We start from the raw sequence: 12240 nt of genomic DNA, 5'->3' as shown, positions 1-12240 counted from the left end.
ATTTATCTAATGTATAATATACATATTGAATTAATTTTTTAAATATTAATTCTTTTTTTATATACATACATTTATAGCAAATGCAATATTATATACACACACAAATAATCTCAATCTAATTTATATAAATTTTTCTTATTTTATTTGTAATTTATTTACATTTTTAATTCTTCTTTCCATTACTATATTATGTTAATAAATATCAATTGTGTACTATTAATCAATATTGTACACAATAATCCCATTCAAGTCTATGTGATTAATGAGTTGGGTAAAAAAGTAATCTAAAAGTAATCAAAAAGTAGTCAGACTACATTACCTAACATGAGTAATCCAAATTATGTAGAAACGTTTATGGAAAACGCAAGGCAGTCAAAAGTCTTTTAACAATCGTAATTTCTTTTGTTTACTTTTATATTTTTGGTCTATCTTTGGATTTACTCTAGTTACCGTTCATCTTTAGCGTCTCCCCATCTTTCTGTTCCCATATTACCCAACAAGAGCTCCAAGGTAAACTCCATCCACCATCAACAACGCTCTTACTTACACACACCTCATCAACAAAGCTCTGCTATCTCTGCTGCTTGACAACACCTTAATGGAAAAATCACACTAAGCAAATGGTTTCTCTAATAACAATAAATTTCCTGTAAAATTATGAAGGGTACAGGACGTTTCCCTGGATCCATTTTGTCATGAATTCTAATTAAGGCCGGGCCGCACTGACGGGAGAGGAAACAGGGAATGCTGGGTCATCAGCGAGCGAGGGGAGATAGCGAGAGACGCTGGAACGGCGCGGCTGTGATTGATGCTGTGCTTGCCGGTCAGACTGAAGACACACACACGCTCATATTTCATCAACGGCAACACATCCCAGTGAGCTTCCTTTAGCAGCGTACAGGGGAAGCTCGTAGAGATGTCTATTATGTCACAATAAACATTTCCAGTGCATATTCGGGAAGCTCTACAGGTGAAATACAGCTCTGCGCTAAAAGCCTATGAGGACGGCACTAAAAAAAATATGACAAGGTGAGCAGAAATCCTACATACATAACTCAGATTTGAGGCCAGCAACAACGACCAAGTCCAGCGGATATGTGTTAAGATCATTTGCTGCTGAGACTTTGTCCAAGGCCCTGGTGGAAATGTTTTGAGCTCAGAACGTGTTTATTTTACTGCCAGAAGTGTTTTAGATAGAGAGAGGAATACTGATAGAGGGAAGTGAGACAGAAATGAATGTGGTGTTGTTTCGCCATCTGGTGGTTGCATGCTGTAAATTGAAGTTAATGTTAGACTGTGCATTAAACTTGATTAGTTTAATTCAATTCAACTCATTTGTATATTTATAATACACTTTGTGTCAAAACAGCTTTTTAGAATACAGCTGGTCAGATTGTAAAAACCAGTCAGTTTCACACTGCTAGAGCTTTGTAAGCCATTGCAATGTTTTGCAATATTGTACAGGGCAGATTAAAAAAAAAATTACAATTTATTTTAATCCCATGCATTGATTCATTTAATTTCTCACCAGTGTTTCGAAGCAGAATGAAATTATTTTAATTTAATTTAATAATTTAATTACTTTTAATTTAGTCTTTTATTGCATTACTTTTATTTTACTTTATTACTTTTAATTTATTATATTACATTTATTTTACTTTATTACTTTTATTTTAATTTACTTTATTGGCTCTTTGTGGCAACTAGCTTTTTTGCTTTTTACATTTTATTTTATTTCAGTTAAAGTTAAGTAACATTTTTATGGTTTTATTTAACTATAATAACAACCTTCCAAACAAACTCAAAACTAGAAAAATAATACAAAAAATATTTTATTTTTAATTATTAATTTAAAATATTTTTAGAATAATATGATTGAAGTTTACCCTATTCAGTGCAATATATGCTAACAAAGGCTTAAAAGAAAAAAAAAACATTTCATATAGTAAACATGCATTTTGTTTCCAGTTTGAAAACGGACCATTTAATTCTATTCAATTTTAATTATTTGTTGAGCATTTTAATCACTAACAACATGTCGATGGTAGTTTAATGACAGTAATAGACACAGAATGATAAAACTGGTCATGTTTGTGTGAATGTCACGATATTTTACCGTGCTTTTGTCTTTCAGGAGTTTCTCAATCACTTCGATCAGATGCTCTTTCTGATCCGGGTCCAGACTGGAAGACAAAATCAGAGACCTCTGTAAAACACTCGTTCGTTAACATTCAGCGGCCACATCTGTGTGAATGCGTGTATTACCTGTAGAGCTTCTGAATGGCGTGAGCGGCGGTTTTCCGGACGTAAGGTGAAAGGTCGGTGGCTGCTTCTTTGATGGCCAGCATCATGATGGGCACGATGATGGGAACTCTGATGCTGGACAGGACCCTGAGAGCGCTCGCTCTGATCAGCTGATTGGGATCCTGCACACACACCAATGATAAAAAAAAAAACATGTGTAAGCTGAGTGTTAGCTGATCCAAAATACAGGCAAAACGTTCATGCACAAAAGGCCGGAGAAAAATGGGAGGAGACAAGGGCTGCACGATTTAAAATGTGATTAAAGAAATTCAAGATTTGCTATGCTTATTTGTAGGGCAGCAAAATTTGTGATTATCTATTAATATGGCTGTATAATAATAATAATAATAATAAAAATAATGACTATTAATATTGTTGTTGTTATTATTACTAAATAAAAATTACTATTACTACTATACTATATATTATATTAATAAAAATGCTTTACTGTATATTCTATATAAATATTTTACTATATATATTAACACTAAAATAAAAATTGTGTATTTAAGCAAAACTATGCAATAAGAAGATTTTATTTCACATTACATTACGACTGTAAAATTAAAATACTAATATTTATGGTGTCTTAATTTCTTCATTTTCAAATGTTAAACCATTAAACTTGCATATTGGTGGAAGCCATTTTTGTGTTTTTAAAACACAATGCTGAAATAAAATATGTTTAAAGTAAAAATATAAAACATTACTAAATAAAAAGATAATAATAATAATAATAATAATTTGTTTGACAGTACAACTGTAAAATTACAATACTAACAATTATGGCTGTTTTAATTTCTTCATTCTCAAACATCAAACCATGAAACTTTATTTTGACAGAAAAGTGCAGTGTATTTATTTAACTGAATTGCAGCCTTTGTGATTTGATAATCGGACAAAGCCATAACGTAATTTTGGTTTTATTTTGATGAATCATGCAGGCCTACTGAGGGGGCATCATGTAAAGCACAAAAAGAGCATCATGAGAGAGGAAAGTGGCGGGACTTACCTTGAGTGCCCGCTGAAAGGTGCTGATTGACAGGAGGGCGAGATCCTGCTGTTCCTCTGCGTACCGGACGAGGTACACGTACACCAGCTTCTTCAGCTAAAACATGCATACACAAATGAACTAAACATTCAAAATTGTCCAGTTCTTCATCATTATTCTGGGTTAATTTGCTTTTCCTACAGAAACACAGATAACTTTAAGAAGTAGATAAACAATCATCATCCAATCCCAGCTTTAACAAACTCATTTGCCATCTTAATATCTCCGAGTCTATCATGAAACAGTCTGATCAGCTTGTGCTCAAAGGTGAAGGGTCAAAGGTCGGCTCTCCGTATAATTGCGTCCAGCTCTTGGGGTGACGAGAGGTCATTAGCGATCAGGGAGTCACGACAACGCATTCCATCATCATCACCACGGCGATTACCAGCCAAATGGAAAAACATCACTCACTTCATAAAGAGAGACATTACCCATCTGCCCCTCTGGTTAATCACATTTACATACAGTGGCCTGCTGATCAGGAATTGGAGCAGCCGTGCGCATGTTAATTAGACAGCGACTAAATGAACCGCTGGCATTTATGAAGCAGAATTATATGAGGAACAGAAAAACAAACCTGATGGATAGAGGGATTGCTTTTTTCATGCAAGATTGTTGTTGCTGGGTCATTTATAATAGGGCACAAATAACCCAAAAACAAGCTAAATTAGATCATAAAACTTGCACTCTGTGGATTAAACCAGAATTTCAAGGGCCTCAAGGGGACCCACCCGAAAATAATTTTCAATGTTACTGCATAATTTAAAAAGAAAAAATAGCAAAATTATTTAAAAAGTAAACATAACAAAGTAAAAAAAAATATATATATATAATATAACCAAGGAGGGGCGGAGCTTACTGAAGGGTCAAATACATGAGTGTTTGTGTGTGTATGTGTGTGTGTCTGTGTGCATGTGTATGACCCTGCAGTGAGTGGATCAATGGTCACACCTGTGGTCTCATCTCGTGTGCCGGCGTGTGCTTGTGTGTGTGTGTGTGTGTGTGGATCAATGGCAGCATCCCCACGTCTCTGAGCTCCAGAGAGCAACAGCGTTTAGTACACAGCTGCCCAGTGCGGAGCATCAGACGTGGGGGGAGGACAGAGAGAACGTGACTGGATCCTTGGACTACCAATTACACACTGGCCCCTCAAAACACCAGCCGTCTTCTTCAGTCAGGACATTTTTCCCAACCACCTCTCATGTCTTTCCATCAATCTGTCCAGACAATCTTCTTTCCATCTAAACATTCATTCTTAAGCAACAAGGGCTTCCCTGTCAGATGCCTGATCAAAAATAACCCCCATCTACAGGGGTCCTCACAGCTGCCGAACACCTGTGTTCAGGAGTCGTTTTTCAAGCTCAAATTAAAGCAAAAAGCGCAGTGAGGAAAACTCATTTGAGCGTGTCAGTGCGTTTTATATCATTTCTTACCTCAATGTTTTTGCTTGCAACATTCTTCACCACTGCTGGGAAAAGTTCAGAAGCATTCTTTCCCTTGGCAATCAACTACATAGAGAGAAATAAATATGTTAATGAGACAGAATGAAGCAACACACTGATGCTGAGTGAATGTATTCATAAAATCAGAGACTAAATCTTAAAGGGATAGTTACTTCAGCCAAAAATAAAAATTGTCATTTACTCACCCTCAAGTCGTTCCAAACCTGTATGAATTTATTTCTTCTGTTGAACATCAAAAACATTTATTTTGAAGAATGTTGGAAACCAAACAGTTGTTGGTTCCCATTTACTTCCATAATATAGAAAGAAAATATACTACGGAAGTCATTGGGACCAGTAAATGTTTGGTTACCCACATTTTTTATTTTTGGGTGAACTATCCCTTTAATACCAGATCACTGTCTCTCAGAATGACATACCCCAACTATCCTCTTCATGGCCTCCAGCTTCAGAGACTCTTTGTTGCTTTCCAGCATCTCTTTCAGATCTTCATTCCTGCAGAGAAACCAAGGACTCAGCATTACAGCAAATTCACCATGCTAACCATATAGTTTTACTTAAAATAAAAGTAGGGCTGTCAATTCACTCCAAATTCCATGTCAGTAATTTACCATTATTCACTCTTAGTTAACAGCTTCAATTATTTTATTGTAAATGAAATAAAAATAAAATAATATCTGTATTATCCACATATTATATTGTTTTACCTGCATGTCATGTTACAATTAACCGACATCAGAGAACTGTGAACATACAAATGTTTTTTTTTAATTATTATTATTATTGACTTAAAATCTCAGTAGGTAATTCAAGTAAATACTTTAGGTTGTTTCGACTGACAAAAACGACAAATATCCCTTGCCTACAGCACCAAAATCACAGAATTCATGAAAAATCATCTCAATTCAAGCTAATGGAAGACAGTCGAAGACATATTAGATTACTCTGAGCGAATGCTGATCATTCCTCTATCTACACAGTGCTGTCATTTACATACGTATCATGTGAGAGCCACAGTCTTCAGACAACTTGAAGATAGTTTGCTATCATGTCACAGAGATATAGAGGAGCTATTATTTAAGCTTAAGGAATAGAACTAGAATATAAGGATGTTCATACCATGTGAATGTTTGAATGAATGAACGAATGAATAAGACCACTGTGAGAATAAAAAAAAAAAAGATCCGTGCCTAATTTTTCCATCTCCAAAACATGCATCGTTTCAAAGTGGTTGAAAAACAAAAAAAAGTGGGGTTTCTTGGCTTTACTTGAGCATTTCTCCTACCCTCTGCTTGGTTTCTCCTCATTACCGCTGCTGTGGTTGTTGGTCAGAGCCTGCTCCTCCGAGCTGAAGTCTGATTTCAGTGTGAGCTGAAGGTTCTCGGCCGAAACGAGAGCGTTTCGCATCACTCCGACGGCCTCCAAACGCAAGCTGCCCAATCCTCCGTTCATCTTACACGTGTACAGAATTACTAAAAATCACAAACCACAGCAGTAGAGAAGGTCAAGATGATCCATACAAAGCCTTGCATAGAGCCATTCATTGCAAGAAGTTCCTCAAGCCTTGTTTATCTTGCTTAACCATTCAAACACGATTATGAGATCGTCCATTTCTCCAAACCAACCTAAAAGAAGAGGTCGAAGAAGGGAATGAAAGCCAACGTCTACTGGTTTCTTTCTTTCCACCGATGCTGTCGAGAAGACCAGAGAGGTACAAGACAGCACTATCCTCCTGACTCGATCATCTGGTTAATGGCCATGTGCGGCAGTCGCACAACCATCCAGTGTGACCATCACACACCAATTAGATCCATGAGCGCTGAGAGACCAGCGAGGGTACAATGGTTCACTCTTATCATGGACTGAAGGCTGAATTCCCTTCATTTCCTTCAACATTCTGCTGAGATCCGGTCAGTTGGCCAAAGAAACTTCTCGCTTTCGGTTCTCCGTTAGAGAATGATGAAGCCTTGGGTATCGATTAGATTGAGAGATGCTCAACCTCAGAAGATCCAAAGCTTGCAAGCTGCGTCGTCCCTTTGAGTGCCGGTTGCGACTTGTATCCAATAAAGGAAGTGGGTAAAACGGAAAGGAAGTCCATTGAGGTCAAAAGAGCACCATCTAAAGTGCTGAGGCGACTCATATCCACTCCAGACGTGGTAATTCTTCGTGGCTGTGGTCACCTCCCTTTAGAGGAAGCGTAAAGGCTCTTATCTTCAGACCGAGGCTTTCATCACCTCCGCAGAACCGCGCTTTTCGCTTGTGTTCGTCGTTCACGGCAGCTCTGCTTTTCCTGATAACGTGTAACTTCCTCCTGCCAACCAAGGCAACAAAATATAACAAGTCTGAAACAAAATTCAAACCCAAATAGTAAACCGGAGACAGGAACGTGAAGAATATTTTTGCAAACATGGCCAGGCGAATGTGCTTTACGCTGGTTGAAAATGCTGGATTGAATCTGTTGGAATGAACAAGAATCACTCAAATGTTGTTCATTCTGTGGAACACAAAACAATGCTTTTGGCTCTTTTTACAGTTCATAGTGAATACTGGCTTTAAAGCTGCAAAAATGTCCAAAAAAAGGCACCACAAAAGTAGTCCATACAACTTGTGCAATATATTCAGAGTCCTGTCAAGGCATTTGATAGCTTTTGAAGAGAAACAGACCGAAATGAAGCCATGATTTACTGATAAACCTCTCTTCTAGTGAGCTGTTGACTCCAATACTGCTGCAACTGAATCACTGAATCAATGAGTTTAACCTGAAAACTGGAGCAGTTAAAGGTGGGGTAAGCGATTTCTGGTAGCCAATGTTGACATTTGAAATCACCAAAACAAACACGCCCCTACCCCAAAAGGGTCTTGCCCCTATTTTGATAGCTCCGCCCCACACATACGTACACAACCCAGGCAACGATTAGTTCTGTGAAACAAAGCAAAACCAATGTTACACCGTGTCTACACCGGACGCGAGTGGTACGGCGCGACAAAATACTATAGAACTCATTATAATCAGTGATGCTGTCTACACCATAGATATATACATATCTATGGTCTACACTGGATGCAGCGTGACACGACAAATCCCCGACAGAAAACTGCTGCCGGGTTCTATTTATGACGTGCTGACACAAATTTCAAATGGTTTTCAACGGTCGTTTCTTATCTATGCACAATCAGCTTGTAACACTCCAAAGAGAAAAGAAAACTTGAAATCGCATCATATGACCCCTTTAAAGCTGTCCAAATGAAGTTCTTAGCAATGCATATTACTAATCAAAATTAGGTTTTGATATATTTACGGTAGGAAATTTACAAAATATCTTCATGGAACATGATCTTTACTTAATATCCTAATGATTTTTGTCATAAAAGAAAAATCGATAATTTTGACAGATACAATGTTTTTTTTGGCTATTGCTAAAAACATACCCAAGCGACTTAAGACTGGTTTTGTGGTCCAGGGTCACATATATCCAGTGGTTAGTTCCACAGAAGAAAGAAAGTCATACAGGTTTGGCACAACAAATAAAGGTGAGTAAATTATGATCATTTAAATTTTTTGGTGAACCATCCCAACAGTGTTGTTATCCCTGCATCTCATTTTTATGCATCTCTCTCCTTCCTCATGAGTTCAGTCTTCTGCTTGCAGTCATGTGAGAGTGCCAATTCAGTTAGGCCTAAATAAAATTAACCATTCTTCTGTTAATAGCCATCAACATACCAAAAAACACACACACACACAAACCACCATCAGCTACAAGAGAAAACCAGCATCTTGAAATCAAGAAGCAGAGATGAAACAATATTACAAACAATACTCTGTTAACAACAGAAAGGAATCCATACAATCTAGTACCAGCGAATAAATAAATAACAACCAGCAGTGAAGTCTTTTTGCCACATAATAAATGACACGATTCTCTTACGTCCCATTAGATTAAACAATTAACAGGCTCATTAATGTAGGAAGCAGCAACAGACTTCCTGTCATTCAGTACTGTAATTGTTGGAACAGATCCCTTAAAGCAAAATAGAGTTAAGATCCCACAGGACGGGCACATGAGGGTTTGACGTCAGCCCAGTCTACAGCCTTCACAAAGAGTCTGGAGAAGACAAACACTGAGGCCGAGTAGATAAACACTAGAGACAATACAATGTGTAGATCAGTCGTCCTGTGAGTTCCAGGCAGCACCTTATGAAACACCTTAAATAATAATGTTATTTAGAAGCCAGAGTGACCCAGGTCTAGTTTCACTAATACTGATGTGATATATCTGCACCAAAAGGATAGATGGGTCTCTGATATTACAGGCATACTGACCCCTGGAGGAGAGGGAGGGCATGAGATTGCAAGACAACACAAGATTTAAAAAGCTGAACCACCAGACAATTATGGGATGTTTTTTAGCAATATATATTTTTATTTTGCTAGAAATTAAATTCAATATATTATATTGTAATATATAATTTTATTTGCATTTTCTCTCTTTTTTTGCTACATTTTTTTCTTTTTAAAAACTATTTTTTTTCCCTTTAAAATTATTTTTCCATATATAAAATATTCTAAATCAAAAACATTCTAAAGAAGTCAATACAAGTACATATACATTATATAGAGAAAGAAAAATATTAAATATTATAAATATTAAATTAACTATTATATACATATTAAATAAATGTTATTATATAGCTCCAGTTTTGCTAGAAATATTTCATATTTAAATCAAATTAAATTTTCATATAAAAATTGTGTGTGTATCTATTTATCTATCTATCTATAACTTTATTTATCCTCTGATAAATATGCTATATATAAATAATGTAACTCCATAAACTCATAAGCATACTTTTGCTGGAAATATTTAATATGTATATCAAATGTAATATGTTGGGTGCATTTATATAGGCCTATATAAAAAAATTTACTTCATAAATTCATAGACACTTTTGCGACAGAACAATGTTTTTAAAAAAAAAATAGGGATTGGTTTGTGGTTTATCACATTCTTATCGCAAAACCCTCACACAAGACATGTTTGCAAATTCGACAGAACTCTTAAAATCAAATTATGTCAGTCAGGCAGGCAGACAATATCTTGGTGACAACTTTTGCAAAAAGACAGAAAAACGAACATTTAAGTTCTCAAGACATACAATTTTATATGCATTTTTTTAGATATAAAATTGTGAGTGACAACACAAGGCTGACCCTGACAAATCTGTGAACTGCCCCAAAACTCTCTCACACTGGCCTTTAAGTAAGAACTCTGTGAGGCTGCTTAATCTTCTCTTCATGCAAATATTACACAGGCAGTTGAACTTGTAAATGAAGTATAATAGTTCCAACCTAACATACCAACCCACAATATGTTTAACAGCCCAAACTAGCAGCTCACAAAAAGGAGGCGTGTCCCATCAACCTATACTCTAGTATCACACAGGACAGGGCATCACCTGACACCCAAACATGCACAGAAACATTCTTCTTCATATGCTAGAACTACACTTTTCACACAGTAACCACTGTGGAAACTGAAACGCATAGTAAATAAAGATCATGTGAGCGTGTGTTCCGGGTTCCTTACTTCTTGTAGTCGGCGCTGAAGAGGCTGGAGGCGGCCCCGCCGCTGCTGATGCTCCCGGGGATGCTGCTGTTCTCCTGCGCCGCGTCCACGCCGGACTCCACCGAGCCCTGCTCGTTATACGACACACTGTTGGCGGACATCCCGAGCATTTACCCCGATTCACACTGATCACAACTGCACCGCAACCTTATTTATCCTCCGATAAACGCAGATGTGCTTTAACGATGCTGCGTTTCTACTTTCCACTGAATGGATCGAAAGAAAAAAACTTTTTTACTCCTGACGTGCAACTTTTTTCCTCTTCCACGCAGAGGCGGAAGTGAGCTGGAGTCACATGACCGTCACATGACAGCAGCGTGACGAACACCAAACACACACGCACACTACACTTTTTTCTTGTTCTGTTATGCAATTATTGTCATCTCTGTTCTGTTTATAAGCATAATTAAAAAAAAAAAAAAATTTTAAAAGAGAGAATATTACCAAAAAAAAAAAATTTGTTTCTTGTTCTGTTATGCAATTATTGTCATCTCTGTTCTGTTTATAAGCATAATAAAAAAAAAAGAGAATATTACCAAAAAAAAATAACTTTTTTCTTGTTCTGTGACTATATTTTCCATTTAAAATATTTATATTCTGTTTTATAAATTAATTTATTATCGTATTTTTATACCATTTTATTATACCTATTAATTATTAATTAGGTTACAGCCCACAAACTTTCAAATTAAAAGAGAACTCTTTCTAGTTTTATTTATTACAAATATTTAATCTGCAATCCCACACTCACAAACAAACCTCAAACTATGAAAAATAAAGTCCAATTTTGTCAGAAAAAGCAACCAAAACGGCCAAATATGGAAGGTTTACCAAATATCCATTTTATAACAAATTATATAACAAATCATTACTACATTATTCTTTAATGAATATTTTTTTAAAACAACATTTAAATGTAACTCTTAAATAAAAACATATTTAAACAATGCACATTATTTGTCCCACATTATTTTACATTAAGCACTCCCTATCAAATAACACATTTATTATTTGTTTACAAACAATTATATTAACGTAATTGAATAATTTTAAATAAATACTTATATTAATATAAGTAATTAAATATAATTTAATAATATTAATATATTTTTTCAACAATATGCGTTTTTTAGCGTGGCGAAGGCTAAACACACATCCGTCTTCTCTCTTGTTCTACGACTACATTTTCCGTAGGCTATTTGTATTCATTTTTCTAAATTACTTTATTTTTTGCATTTTTATCTCATGTTATTATTCTCATTAATAATTTCTGTTTTTATTTATTAATAATCTTATTTTATGATCCTAATTAATTATTAAATACACCCCCAAACGTCCTCTCTCACTCTTTGTATTTTTATATTTTTCTTTATTAATTATTTAACGGAGCATTAAACTTTCTTAAACGGGGGATGTAATATTTTGTCAGCCCCTTATAAAAAGTACTGTGATGGTTATTATGATATAATGATGTATCAGATGGTAATACCGTGGATAGAATTGATCATATAATGCAGGCAATAAATGATGTATAATGTGAGTGTTATTTTTTCCATTTGAAGTGCCTGAAAACCCGTAGCGATTCTCATAATAACCAGCAGATGGCGACAAATCCTAGTTAAAAATATTAGTACGTGTCCTGTTTTTGTCACGTGCTGCTGATGATCTAAAAGACCACTAAATATATCTGTCAACGTAATAAATCGCCCATTTCACTTATATATTTTATATACTAAAGTAAAAAAAAAAATAAAAAGAACGTGACTTTTCTAGCTTTTTATCCGCAACAAAACCCTCA

At 35.7% G+C, this 12240-nt stretch overlaps 1 protein-coding gene across 4 annotated transcripts in view; it reads right to left on the bottom strand.

The window, feature by feature from the left end:
• ap3b1a (adaptor related protein complex 3 subunit beta 1a) overlaps positions 1-10773 on the bottom strand; it is a 53526-nt gene extending 42753 nt beyond the window's left edge. For 3 of the 4 annotated variants that reach the window (XM_016552535.1, XM_016552536.1, XM_016552537.1), the window contains exons 1-6: positions 10404-10773; positions 5238-5313; positions 4789-4863; positions 3317-3412; positions 2266-2426; positions 2117-2183 (exon numbers count right to left, since the gene is read on the bottom strand). In XM_016552535.1, coding sequence (XP_016408021.1) covers positions 2117-2183; positions 2266-2426; positions 3317-3412; positions 4789-4863; positions 5238-5313; positions 10404-10552 — 624 coding nt within the window. In that variant the 5' untranslated portion in view covers positions 10553-10773. Of the gene's footprint in view, positions 1-2116; positions 2184-2265; positions 2427-3316; positions 3413-4788; positions 4864-5237; positions 5314-6103; positions 6227-10403 lie in introns of those variants that run through there. The other variant, XM_016552539.1, reaches the window with a different exon arrangement.
• Between the last annotated feature and the right edge of the window lie 1467 nt (positions 10774-12240).

This window comes from Sinocyclocheilus rhinocerous, unplaced genomic scaffold (assembly GCF_001515625.1).
Source record: "Sinocyclocheilus rhinocerous isolate Xijiao unplaced genomic scaffold, SAMN03320098_v1.1 scaffold405, whole genome shotgun sequence".
Taxonomy (NCBI): domain Eukaryota; kingdom Metazoa; phylum Chordata; class Actinopteri; order Cypriniformes; family Cyprinidae; genus Sinocyclocheilus; species Sinocyclocheilus rhinocerous.
Note: the sequence above shows the minus strand (reverse complement) of the source record. Positions and strands in the feature narration are given on the sequence as shown.